This window comes from Nerophis lumbriciformis, linkage group LG10, assembly GCF_033978685.3.
Source record: "Nerophis lumbriciformis linkage group LG10, RoL_Nlum_v2.1, whole genome shotgun sequence".
NCBI lineage: Eukaryota > Metazoa > Chordata > Actinopteri > Syngnathiformes > Syngnathidae > Nerophis > Nerophis lumbriciformis.
Window position 1 is genome coordinate 34,925,212 of NC_084557.2, and position 14,011 is coordinate 34,939,222.

A 14,011-nucleotide genomic window follows, 5' to 3' on the forward strand; every position below is an offset into this window, starting at 1 on the left:
TGTACACTTTACATAGCAGTTGCTAAAACTTTTTGTTCACTTCCTGTTCTCAATTTATTCACAATGTACTCCATAAGTAATAACAATAAAAAAATAAAAAAATAATTGGTGAAGTAAGTTATATTTCATATGGTGAGATGAGTAAGATTATCTTGAAAATGGATGGATGAAATACATTCTTCTTCGTACTTTGTAAACACTTTAAGTTTGAAGAGTTGCTAGACATGATTCATGTTGACACTGGAAAACTTGTTTCCTCCACTTTCTTTTAGGTTTCCCGTCTGTATGCAGTTAAACTTTGGTGACACCTACTGTATAGTTAGAAGAATGCCCAACATCTCAAGTATCCAGATACTGCAGAATTCTACATTAATAAATAAAACACCAACACATGTTTTGATATCAGCCCGCTCCCGACCAATTAGTTGTATTAATTGAACACAAAACGGTTGATTCAACATTATTTTTGTGTACGTTTAACCAACTGAACAGAATAATAGAACATATTAAAACAAGTAAATTGGGGATAGGTTGATTGGCAACACTAAATTGGCTCTAGTGAGTGAGTGTGAATGTTGTCTGTCTATCTGTGTTGGCCCTGCGATGAGGTGGCGACTTGCACAGGGTGTACACCGCCTTCCGCCCGAATGCAGCTGAGATAGGCTCCAGCACCTCCTTCGACCCAAAAAGGGACAAGCGGTAGAAAATGGATGGATGGAATATGGTTGATATGCATTTACAACTATGTCAAGGCGTGCCATAACCCCTCTAACCTGTGATGCAATTGCATGCCTCCTTCAGAGCTTTAACCTAAATGAGGCTACTCAAGAGAAACACGCAAAATGGTTCTAAGTGTCACACTCCTTTACAAAAAAAACAGTTTTATTCAGAACCATTAATGATAAATTCATTGGATTTCAACACAAACATTTTAGAGTTAAACATTGAACTATCTTATGGAATAAAATTGGAAAAGAGGTGGAGTTCCAGTAAAGGCAATGTTGTTTAAAGATGTGTTGCTTGCTTTGGAACAACAAGATACTTGACAGCCCAATGCAGCAGAGCATCTTCCACTTTAAACTGAGCAAAGTCATGCAGGTCCTGCCCAGACACTGTGTATGTGTATGAGAACAGGCGGCCATCACTGTGAACAGTAGAGGTTTTTCTTCTTTCTGCACCCACGTTTTGAGCCTGAACGCTGCCATCGTCAGTTCCTGAACCTACCACGGAGTCAAAAAGCCATGATGGAGGGCTCACACTTTGACAAACGTCTTCCTCTTCCTCCACTACGACTGTGTTGTGTGCTTTTTGCACCGACTCCAGTTCCCTTTTCCTCTTAGACTTCCTATGTTGTGTCTCCACCGTCACTTCGAGTGAGTCCGCATCCTCAACAAAAGTCTTTTTTTCTTGGGAAGCGACGTGAACGTGTTGCGTTTCTGTGTTGTTGATGTTGCCGGATGAGGGCGGCTCTTTTTGGAACGGTGGTAAAACGCTGTGATCTTCTTTGCTATGCTGGGAAGTGCTGCCTTCAGACTGTGCATTTGCAGTCAACTGGGTGCTGGTGCTGTTCTCAGGACCCCTTTCTTGCTGCGGAGGAATAAAGTGTTCATGGGTTTTTTCCCGTGACTCATCGGAAGAAGCGGACGAGCTAAATGGTGCTGGGAAAAAGTGCCAAGGGTTTTCTAAAGGTGTGATGTCCTTATTAATCATATCTAGACTGATGCTGTCATAATCCCGGATGTTTTCTTCCTCTCCACCTGTGTGAGTTTCTGTTTGCCCGTCAGCAGCATGAACAGGTGATTGAGTACGACCATAAATTTGTAAATCCAACTCCTCACCCGCATCGGGTGTCAATATATCTACATTTGTGCTTTGCTCATCTCTTTCTGGGACGAGTAGACACTTCATTGGAACGCTGAAACCTTCCAGGCCTTTATCTTGAACCCGTTCAGCGTCCCAACTCGTGGCACTGAACAAGCCAGGTTGAGTCAGCGATGTGGAAGGTTGCCCAGTCAGTTTCTCCTGCACGTCCTCCATCACTGTCTGGAAACAATCTTGCTGCCACTGCGACAGCAACTCTGTCAGCTCAAACCCAGTCTGGCTGTTTTGAGATTCCTGCCCACCCTGGACCACGAGCGACCTCCATGTGTCAAAGATCTTTTGCCGAACAGAGGGCAGACAGGTGCAGCAGGGCATTCTCTCTTTAACTGTGCTGTTCGATTTGGTGACCAGCTCTCCAACTGATAAGAAGAATATACATCTGGTGCTTTCCATGGCCATGTGAAACTGCAGCCGGTAGTCTGTCATGCAAACAGTGCAGTTAAGCAGACTGGTGAAACCTTCCATTTCACAATTTTCCTGAAGTTCCTCCCATGCAGCTGATGTGATAATGGCAGGGATCTGCACTACTCCATCGGACAGGTGTAGCAGTGCTGTGGGGCCTTCCAAGTTCTGGGCCTGGGACTGAGACATCTGGCCCACATTGGTGACATGAGCCTTTAATCGCACACGGCCTCTGCTTTCCTCTTCAGTGCTATAGTTCTGGATCATCCTCTCTATCCATGGAGACAGTTTGTTCCAAGCAGAACGACTCATGTTTTAGTTTCACGTTGTTTCTCCGGCCCTTGTCCGTCAGGCAACGAATAATGATCGCCTGTTACCTATAGAACAAACATCAGAATATTAGTATTAGAGCTCTGGCTCCCACGCACACTGGGAGTCGAATATATTGTACATACAAATTCACATATACTCACATACATAGGTACCTACGCTCCCACATACATACACAAATACAGTACATATTTACATACTTAAAGTTCGTACATCCACACGCACATTCAATATACAAACATACACATACTGTACATATACACTCACTGTACAAACACACATATACACATACTGTACATATACATTCACTGTACAAACATACATATACACATACTGTACAAATACAAGTACATATGCACATAATCACGTTTCATCAAACATATATTAACGTTGTTGCCCTAGGTTAAACTGGGTATAACACATGGCACACTGACAAAGCTTAACCTATTGTTACTATAACAATCTACAAGGTTAATGTAGGTTGCTTCTCTTTCTCCCCCTCCATTTTTCTGCATTCTTTCGTATCTCAAGTTATCATTACATATATGTATTGTTGCATTTGAACAACTGTATTGTTGATAATAGAGGTAAATTATTGGTATTGTTCATTATCAATAGCGCTGTTTCTATTGGTATATGTATTGCTCCATTTGTAGTGTAATAATGCTCATTGTCATTTCTGTATTACTTTTTATTTTCGCTAACTGCTTCTTTGCTATCACTTTTACCATCATATTTGTACATGTCATATTTGCTGATGTTGCTCTATTGTTGTTGTTGTGTTTGCTGTTGTTTTTGTCTCTCTGTCTAATCCCCCTCTTGTCCCCGTCTTCTTTTTTCTCTCTCTTTCTATCCCCTCCTGCTCCGGCCCGGCTGCACCAAATGATAATATAAATACATTTAATAAAGTCAAATACAAATAAGGCAACAAGAGAAGTATCCTACACTTCTCTTTTGTAAAGTAAATCTGAACAGCCGATATGGGCATCTACATCAACTGTATGATTTGCCTGAGAAGCTGGACAGGACAAAAAATAAAAAATAAAATAAAAAAATAAACAATAAAAATAAAAAAAGTATTTTATCCATTGCTCCACATTTTATATTATTGTATCATGCAGACACTATAAAGTGAACTGTATTCATTGAAACACTATTCCTCTTCTGACATTTTAAATTGTGAAAATGTTCCTTGATGTAACTTGGTAAACATGACTAAAACAAATAAAGCCTACCTTACTTAGACAAAATATAATACAATATGTGTGTGACAAAACAGTATGAGGATAATCAGCCCCTTAACTTTAACATGTTAGCTCGTTCATTAGTATGGTTTGCAGTAATGTGTCTTTACCTTTTACGATTTTCTATATGATGTTTGAATTTTTGGCGTGAAATAGAAACATCCATCTATCCATTTTCTTAATGTGTACTGAATACAGCGACGAAGTTTACTTACAAAATCCGGAAGTACTTAGTTTGAGGTCCATCCATCCATTTCTACCGCCACGGTCAAACTGACAAATGGGTACGTTCCACTTCGCTTTTTCTACGTGCTTTTTAACACATAAACGACGATTTATCTGTCAATCTAAACTTTTCACGTACATACTCGAATTTTCGTTCCAAGTATGTCCACAATAAGCGTCAATTCATAATGAAATTCTCTAAAAAAAAAAAAAAAAATGGTCGTGAATGTTTGAACGCTGCATATCTACGTATTTCCGCCAAGCTGAGGGTATGTTCAGGGACAGCAAGATATTTAATTTCCGAGAACAAGTGCATTACCACCACTCACGATTAATCTTCAGCATGCATTACTTTATCAACTATGCATAATAAGCGTTGTACTTAAATAATATAATGTGCATGCTTGTATAAAAATCTATTACATATCTGTGTATGTCAAGGGAAGACTACAATTTCCTTCGGGCATGAAACGCAGCACAGTCCAATGTCTTCCAGTCCTCATGGTAGTGTGAAGTGATCTATGCAGTCGAACATGCAGTTAGGCAATACGCCGACTGCACCCACCACAAAGAGAGGACGCATTTTGTCGTCTAAAGGTAAGACCTGAATAAGTATCATCATTCTGTAAATTACAATATATTTTTTCTCATTAAACTAAATTACATGGCACGTTTGGACTGCTGTAAACACACCACTGGCGAGAACAAGTACAAGTGGACTATTTGACATGTTAACCGAACTCATTGGCACCAGTATTGACATGTTCTCCGAAGACTAATCTGGGTGTTCTATCGCTGACCGGAATGGATGACTTTTGGGAAGGACAACAACAAATCCACCCAGTTTTGATAGCCTGACTTAGCAAATGTGCCAAACTTCATTAAGAAAACACATACTTTATGGAGTTTCCTTTGTTTTGTCATATGTCGTTTGTCTTTCTGCTTTAAATGTTACGCTAAATGAAACATTGATTATATCTGCCGTGTTCGGAGTATAAATGTTCAAACCATATATTATATACCGGTAGCTTTTATTTTGCGTGTTGGTTTTCTGTAAATGGGGCCAGACTTAATCAGCTCTTTACTGCCACTTGTGGTGTGTTGTTGTAATGACTGCCTTTTTATGAACCCTGCTTCTGTTTTATGAAAGACCATTAACTGATTGCAATTATGTTTAGACTCGGGCTGCAACTAACGATTAATTTGATAATCGATTAATCTGTCGATTATTACTTCGATTAATCGATTGATAATCGGATAAAAGAGACAAACTACATTTCTATCCTTTCCAGTATTTTATTGGGAAAAAAAACAGCATACTGGCACCATGTTCTGGACATTGGGGGTGCAGAATACAGCAATAATAACACAGAAATGTAACTCATCAGATCAGAACTGAATCAGATATTGTACACGTTTCTGTTGTAATAAAGGATTCATTTTAGGCTGCCTCTGAAAAATAGCATGAAATATTCCAGCACCTTCATAACATTTAGTTATACTAAAGTGTCACTCAAATCTAAATATATTTATATAGCTTTATCGGGCCCAGCTACATTGATCCATTATGAAACCAACCTGAGATATTTCTGTCCGTTACGTTTATTTCGAAATTGGTAACCGTGCGTTTTCTCTCTCAAAACGGAGTCAAATGTGCCGGAGACACATTATCAGCACCGCGTTGCAACAAAGGCATAACGTTAACGTCACTCACAAAAAAGCTGAACTCATGAATGCCTGTTGCCACTATGGACTTAAAACGTTACGTACCGTGAGTTCCCTTCATCCATGGCTCCAACATGTTTCCTTTTCAGGTGCTCCTGAAGCAATGTTGTACTTCCGTGCCATTTTGCAGGAAACGGTCTTATTTGAAGTCTTTAAAGTAAAGTGTCCCCACACTTTTGACGACTTAGGTCGTACACTTTTCTCCATTGAAGCAATAACCTCAAGATGTTTTTCCGCTAAAATATCTGTACTGTTTTCCTGCGCCATTTTTCGAATGTTTCCAGCAAAGGACACGGCGTCGTCACGTGAGCTGCACATGACACATCATTGGCGAGCTTACCTCCACCTCATGAGACGTAGCCTCAGCGCCGCCCTGGCGCTGTTTTGTACTGTTTTTGTACTTATTTAGATTATTGTTTCTCAGCTGTTTGTAAATGTTGCAGTTTATAAATAAAGGTTTATTTAAAAAAATAAATAAAAAGCCTCCACGCATGCGCATAGCATAGTTCCAACGAATCGATGACTAAATTAATCACCAACTATTTTTATAATCGATTTAATCGATTAGTTGTTGCAGCCCTAGTTTAGACCAGTGGTTCTTAACCTTGTTGGAGGTACCGAACCCCACCAGTTTCATATGCGCATTCACCGAACCCTTCTTTAGTGAAAAATAAAATGTTGTTTTTTTTCAAATTCAAGAAAAACTTATATGTTTTTGGTAACACTTTAGTATGGGGAACATATTCTAATTAACACAGACTTAATTTAGAGTTTTTTGGACACTAGGTGAACATATTCTAAGTAACAAAGACTTAATTTAGAGTTATTTGGTTAGGGTTAGGGTTCGGGCCAGGGTTAGAGGGTTAGGGTTATAATAAGGCCATGCCGAATAAGGCATTAATAAGTACTTAATAATGACTAGTTAAGAGCCAATATGTTACTAATTTGCATGTTAATAAGCAACTAATTAATGGTGAATATGTTCCCCATACTAAAGTGTTACCATGTTTTTTTTACTGGTGCACAAACTGAACCGTGCATGAACATCACCTTGTTCAAACAACAAAACCAACACAGTGCAGAAACTCACAACAAATTACACACCTCCAAATCAGACTTCTTCTGTTGCCGTATCCGCAATACACCGATAGGGAGAAGTTTTTATTTACACGATGAGTCGGGTATGTTTTGACCTCCGCCGAACCCCTGAGGCCGACTCACCTAACCCCTAGGGTTCGATCGCACCCAGGTTAAGAACCACTGGTTTAGACCTATGCACAGTATTTTACATATATTATCAGTAGGGATGTCCGATAATGGCTTTTTGCCGATTTCCGATATTGTCCAACTCTTTAATTACCGATACCGATATCAACCGATACCGATATCAACCGATATATACAGTCGTGGAATTAACACATTATTACGCCTAATTTGGACAACCAGGTATGGTGAAGATAAGGTACTTTTAAAAAAAATTAATAAAATAAAATAAGATAAAAAATAAATTAAAAACATTTCCTTGAATAAAAAAGAAAGTAAAACAATATAAAAACAGTTACATTGAAACTAGTAATTAAGTAAAATTAGTCAAAATAACTGTTAAAAGTTAATACTATTAGTGGACCAGCAGCACGCACAATCATGTGTGCTTACAGACTGTATCCCTTGCAGACTGTATTGATATATAATGTAGGAACCAGAATATTAATAACAGAAAGAAACAACCCTTTTGTGTGAATGAGTGTAAATGGGGGAGGAAGTTTTTTTGGGTTGGTGCACTAATTGTAAGTGTATCTTGTGTTTTTTATGTTGATTTAATAAAAAAAAACAAAAAAAACAACCCGATACCGATAATAAAAAAACGATACCGATAATTTCCGATATTACATTTTAGCGCATTTATCGGCCGATAATATCGGCAGGCCGATATTATCGGACATCTCTAATTATCAGTGATTGTCTTTATTTGTTATCACTAACCCCCCCCCCCCTCAAAAAAAAAAAAAGCCTGTCATTTAGCCATTAATCACAATGTATCCATAATTGTCATTGATAAATAGGATTTAAGACTACATGACAAAATTTGTCCAAGTCTAAACATGCCGGATTCTGCATCAAATGAACCGGGTGTGAGGGTGTCCGACCCACAACACTCCCAAAAACTCCTGAGAGTTCTTCGTGCCTTCTGGCAAGAGCAAAGCTTCCACGATGCTGTGCTGGTCGTGGATGGTGAGGAGCTTCCTGTCCAGAAAAATATTTTGGCGGCAGCCAGCCCTTATGTTAGGTAAGACGAGATGGCACATATTTTTGACATATAGTACATAGGCATTTCAGTTTAATTATATAACAACACAGTACAATATCATTAGCTTGTGCATCTAAAAGCAATAGGTAGTAGATTAAAGTACCAAGGGCTGCTTATGTTTATGATTTGATTCTAGGACCAAGCTCAACTACAATCCTCCAAAAGAAGATGGCTCAACATACAGGATTGAGCTACAGGGAGTCTCCATGTCTATTATGAAACAGATACTGGACTACATCTTCAGTGGTGAAGTGAGTGTAAATGCTTTTGAAGCAGACATTCACAGATTGTAGCTGGGTTTCGCCAACTTCTGGTGCCCTTTGTTTATTAAACTTTTCATTAATACTCTTTTCAGGCCTTAACTTTCTCCATCGAATGTCTATTTTACATACAGATCACATTGAGTGAAGGGACCATTCAGGACATGGTGCAGGCATCCGACCTACTCCTCATGACCGACCTCAAATTGCTGTGCTGCCAGTTCCTGGAGAGCTGCATCACCGCAGAGAACTGTATCGGCATCCGTCTCTTCTCCCTGCACTACTGCTTGCACCACGTCCACTATGCTGCCACCGAATACCTGCACACGCATTTCCGAGACGTGGTGCTCACAGAGGAGTTCAGGGAGATGCCTCACAGCCGACTCTGTGAGCTGCTGGCTGAGGAAAAGCTAAACGTTGGCAATGAGAAGCATGTGCTGGAGGCCGTGGTGCGATGGCTGGCACATGACCCGGAAGCTCGCAGGGTGCGTAAAACAAACAAAAAAAAGTATGAGAATAGTACTTTTAATCATCAGATCTCACCTCCTGTAGTTTTAACAGTAAAGTCAAATGTGACCCAAGATAAAGGACCTAAGCATAAAATAAATTGCCAAAACAAAATATTAAATACATAAATAAACAAAGTTCTAATATTTATTGACCTTTTCATTTGTCTATTTATTTATGACTTATTCATTTATTTATTCACTGTCATGTTATAGTTTGTGTTAGAAATGTGTTAGAAATAATGCTTTGAACAAAAAGGGGTAGGATTAAAAAAGCTCTGCTTCTTGCAATTCTTTTTCAGACATGCTGTAATGAGAAACTGGAAATATGTGATGTGTCATATTGTAATGTACGAATGTTTGATATAAACTAACGCCACACCATAACCATCCATCCATCCATCCATCCATCCATCCATCCATTTTCTACCGCTTATTCCCTTTGGGGTCCCGGGGGCGCTGGAGCCTATCTCTAGTACAATCGGGCGGCAGGCGGGGTACACCCTGGACAAGTCGCCACCTCATCACAGACACCATAACCAATACCGTATATCCTAATTAGTCCCTACAATGGTTATTCAATATGTTCTACATTTCTTCTATTATCAGTTCAGTTTAATTCAGTTTCAATTTATTTCAAACATGCATACGATACAATGTAATGCATCACACATTTCCAGTTGTTCCATTACAGCACGTCTGAAAAGGAGTAGGAAGAAGCAGAGCTTATTTAATCCTACCCCTTTTCATACCGTAGCAATTTCATCCAATTTCCTTGTTCTTTGTAACAGAACAGTGAACAAATAAATAATATACCATAGGAAGCAAACAAATATTAAATACATAAATAATCTTTGTTTAAAAAAAAAAAAACGGGAAAAAAAGGGTTCAAGATGTTCATCATAATTATTGTTCCATTATGATATCCATACTCAGCCTATTGTGGAAAACAAACCTAGTATGATTTTATAATCACAGGTGCACATGAGAGAAGTAATGTCTGCTGTATGGCTGCAAGGTCTGGATGCGAGCTACCTGAGAGAGCAGGTAGAGTAACTGAACTTTCTGAACTGTGAACTCAAGTATTGTTAATTATACCGTCTGAGCATTCAATATATGTTTCCATGTCAATTAATATATTTGTCAGACCGGTTTCCGAAATATGTGTTTGTGCTTCATTTGTAACCTGTTAGGCAATGGGGGAACCGCTGATGAGGGAAGTGATCAGAGAGCACTGTCAGCCAGTGCTAGCAGAGAGCCAGCTGCAAGGCGAAGCTCTCCTCGCTGCGTTCAAGCCCCGTGGTTACTCTGAGTGTATTGTTATTGTAGGGGGAGAGGATCGTAGGTAAGGCACTCTCCGATAAAGCTCTAATTCTCTGCTTTTGCATAATTTGATATTGACAATCCAACCAACGAGTGTGCTAAAACCGTTAAATACGGTAGGTTAGTTCCTTTTTGGTTTTACAGTGAGATATTAGGATATTGATAACTTTTATATGAATTATCAGACCTAAAATGACTACTGTTGAGCCCCCAAGTTATTCACGCTCAAGCTATGTGTAAGCTTTTTTATATTGGATGATTTAGTATATTTTAGTAGAGAATGTGGAGCCTGAGTGTATACTTGGACTATGCTATTAGTTCAAATTGAAATATTACTTTTTTTCATCAGGATCTGGTGCAGCTCACCTGCACATTTGGCAGCTGTTTAAATATTTTAATTTACGTTTTTAAGCGAAAAAATTAGTGCTGTCAAATGATATGTTTTAAATAAGATTAATCACACTTTGGAATTTAGATTAATCATTAATCACAGTTATTACTCGCTTGCAAAACACTGGCCATATAAAAAAAGGCGCCGCCTTTCAGGTAACCTTCCACGGTTAATAAAGGAGCATGTAAAAATAATTTGCTTGATTAATCTGTGCATATACATAATTGATGCAATATTATTTTGTAATCATCATTAATCACATGAGTTTAGTCATTATTATTGACAGCCATAAATATAAGACCACCACCAAAGGCTGGCACATACCAGCAATAGTAGTTCGCAGGGACAGATTCTACTAATAAATGTCTACATTTCTTCACAATTAGAAACCAAACTTTGTAAACAATTGTTATTTGGGTGCCAATCATGGTAGCCTGCACAGGAGAAATCTTCGTGAACAAAAGGATTTTAAATGCAAATCAGTGAGCGAGACTAAACGTCAGGGCTATTCAACTAAATTGTTCAAGGAGACACATTTCCAGGAAGCTAAGCACTCAAGGGCCTTCACTTGTATTCTTGTTTTTAGACTATTCTCCGTAGTAGACATTTGTTTTGGCCTATTTCTTTTTGACAGAGTTACACATAAAAAAAAAATAGATGTGAAACGCACACTATAAGGCAGTGGTTCTTAACCTGGGTTCGATCGAACCCTAGGGGTTCGGTGAGTCGGGCTCAGGGGTTCGGCGGAGGTCAAGACACACCCGACTCATCGTGTAAATAAAAACTTCTCCCTATCGGCGTATTACGGATACGGCAACAGCAGAAGTCAGACGGATTTGCAGGTGTGTCATTTGTTGTGAGTTTATGCACTGTGTTGGTTTTGTTGTTTGAACAAGGTGATGTTCATGCACGGTTCATTTTGTGCACCAGTAAAAAAACATGGTAACACTTTAGTATGGGGAACATATTCACCATTAATTAGTTGCAAATTAGTAACATATTGGCTCTTAACTAATCATTATTAAGTACTTATTAATGCCTTATTCGGCATGGCCTTATTATAACCCTGACCCTCTAACCCTGGCCCGAACCCTCTAACCCTAACCAAATAACTGTAAATTAAGTCGTTGTTACTTAGAATATGTTCCCCTAGTGCCAAAAAAACTCCAAATTAAGTCTTTACTTAGAATATGTTCCCCATACTAAAGTGTTACCAAAAACATAGAACTTTGTCTTTAATTTGAAAAAAAAAAACATTTTATTTTTCACTAAAGAAGGGTTCGGTGAATGCGCATATGAAACTGGTGGGGTTCGGTACCTCCAACAAGGTTAAGAACCACTGCTATAAGGTCTTTAGGATGTTAAAATGTCAACATAAGAACCTGTCAATGTGTTTTTACACTGGTCCAAGTTTCTTTGTAGAACAGGAGCATTCTATTGTTTATTATTATCTTAAATTTGCTGCAAAAATGTTACATTTGCATCATTGAACCAGGAAGAGGGCTGGTCACAATGATCGCGGCTCGTTCGAACTCAACCGCCCTATAAACAGCCACCATTTTTATGTTGAAAAACAAAAGCAGAAGTAGCAGGTAAAGCTACTGATGTAGTTACTGTACTTTTACTGAACATTTTTTTGAAGTTAAAAATTAAAGCACAAAAGGTTTCCTCTTGTTAATTCAACCTAAAGTTTTTGTTGCACTTTATTCAAATAAGATGTGAATGAATTGCAATTATTTGTTGTTTACTTGCTAAGAAATAACAAGAATTTAAGAAACGTCACCTTCAGTGTCCAGTACCCGGTATTTATTTCATAGTCACACTGCTTGATTTCATTTTATTTTTTTGCTGGTTTATTCAGTGTTTCCGCGAGTCATTAAAAAGCATTAAATTAGATTTGCTGATACCTGCAGATTCCTTGTTATTGCATAAGGCCATAGTCAAGGCAAGAGGTGAGACATATATTAACAAACTGTGAGTTGATGTCGAGGCTCTACGCATGTTTTTGTTGTTGTGTACAGGACCAGAAAACCCACAGCTCTGACTCGCTGCATGTGTCCACTCTATGACACCAACCGGCAAGCCTGGATTGAACTTCAGCCAATGAGCATTGCTCGTGTGGGACATGGAGCGGTTGCAGCTGGTCAGTGCATAACGGAGATGCAGACCTTTAGATGAGAATATAATGGGTGTACCGCTACACAATGTGCATTTGACAAACACACACACTTCTAACAATAATGTGTTTCCTGTTTGTTAGAGGGATTTCTGTTCGTAGTGGGTGGAACCGACGAGAAGAAGACAGTCCTGAACACAGGCGAGAAGTACGACCCTGAGTCTAACACATGGAGCCCTATACCCACAATGCTACAGGTGTACTCACCACTTCCAGAATATATGTTTTCACTTACAGTATTTTCATTTCCTTGTACATTATACGATATATATTGAATAAATCCCACTTTTAATTTTTGCAGGCTCGCCAGAACTTTGGTCTCGTGGAGCTGGATGGTCTGATTTACGTTCTTGGAGGAGAAAATGAAGAAACCGAGCTCACCACAGTCGAAGTGTTCGACCCTCACGTCAACACCTGGAAGATGCAGACCAGTTTGACCATGATTCGGAAGGTAACGCAGCTACCACAATCACAAGAAAGTAGTACAAAATGGAGTTGACAAAACATGACCAATGCAACCTGGGAAAATTCCAACATTGGAATTTTAGGGGTGTGTTCAATCTCCAACAAAGCATACTCAATCTTGGAATTGGCAAATTCATTTAAACAGCAGTTGTTGATAATTAAATTCTTTTGATACTAATAAGAGTTTAAAACCACAAGATATTATGTACCGGTAATATAAAAAATATCAACAAAGATGAATAGTCGAATATGGTGCACTGCTCCTACAATGTATTCTGGGACTTACACAATTTATTTGCAAGTGCACCAATTCTTAGGTATAGAACACTATTTTATAGGAATGTAACGGTATCAAAATCTCTCTGTACGATATTATCACGGTGTATTATTGTGGTATATGTCCAAAATAAATGCCATAGTGTATAACATGAAGTGGCAGTAATGTTTAGCGTAAAAACACTTACTGTAATTCAACACAAATATTATGCTCAAATGTTCTAATCATATTTATAACTACAAACACATATTTTAAGTGCAATTAACTGCAGGAACATCTATTGTTTCCAGCAAATATGTAAAAAAAATTAACTTACAGTTGATGTATTTAAAGTGACAATGTAAACACCAAGTGTAACAAGTGTAAAACAATAATGGTCAGTTTAGTGTCTTTCAAATGTTACTTAATGAGAAGCAGTGTCCTCTACAATGGATATTTTTATATATGACTTTGGAAAATGCTGTTCCTCAGAAAAATTAACTAACAATCGCAACTTTG

The 14,011-nt window shown here is 38.5% G+C and overlaps 2 protein-coding genes across 3 annotated transcripts in view; one reads left to right on the forward strand and one right to left on the reverse strand.

Annotated features, from left to right (window-relative positions):
• Nucleotides 1-741: 741 nt before the first annotated feature.
• Nucleotides 742-4,319, reverse strand: acd (ACD shelterin complex subunit and telomerase recruitment factor). 2 transcript variants are annotated; one of them, XM_061969774.2, is made up of 2 exons: nucleotides 4,073-4,319; nucleotides 742-2,660 (listed from the first exon to the last, which is right to left on the reverse strand). In XM_061969774.2, exon 2 carries the CDS (start codon nucleotides 2,593-2,595, stop codon nucleotides 1,006-1,008), a length of 1,590 nt encoding a protein of 529 aa, XP_061825758.1. In that variant the 5' UTR covers nucleotides 2,596-2,660; nucleotides 4,073-4,319; the 3' UTR covers nucleotides 742-1,005. The 2 variants fall into 2 exon arrangements, with proteins under 2 accessions (XP_061825758.1, XP_061825759.1); XM_061969775.2 differs by lacking the exon at nucleotides 4,073-4,319 and adding an exon at nucleotides 3,968-4,071.
• Nucleotides 4,114-14,011, forward strand: part of gan (gigaxonin) — a 30,471-nt gene continuing 20,573 nt past the window's right edge. Inside the window, exons 1-10 of the mRNA XM_061969773.2 lie at nucleotides 4,114-4,141; nucleotides 4,524-4,679; nucleotides 7,871-8,094; nucleotides 8,252-8,366; nucleotides 8,510-8,860; nucleotides 9,860-9,928; nucleotides 10,075-10,226; nucleotides 12,617-12,738; nucleotides 12,856-12,968; nucleotides 13,073-13,222. Coding sequence (XP_061825757.2) covers nucleotides 7,910-8,094; nucleotides 8,252-8,366; nucleotides 8,510-8,860; nucleotides 9,860-9,928; nucleotides 10,075-10,226; nucleotides 12,617-12,738; nucleotides 12,856-12,968; nucleotides 13,073-13,222 — 1,257 coding nt within the window. The 5' untranslated portion in view covers nucleotides 4,114-4,141; nucleotides 4,524-4,679; nucleotides 7,871-7,909. The remainder of the gene's footprint in view (nucleotides 4,142-4,523; nucleotides 4,680-7,870; nucleotides 8,095-8,251; nucleotides 8,367-8,509; nucleotides 8,861-9,859; nucleotides 9,929-10,074; nucleotides 10,227-12,616; nucleotides 12,739-12,855; nucleotides 12,969-13,072; nucleotides 13,223-14,011) is intronic.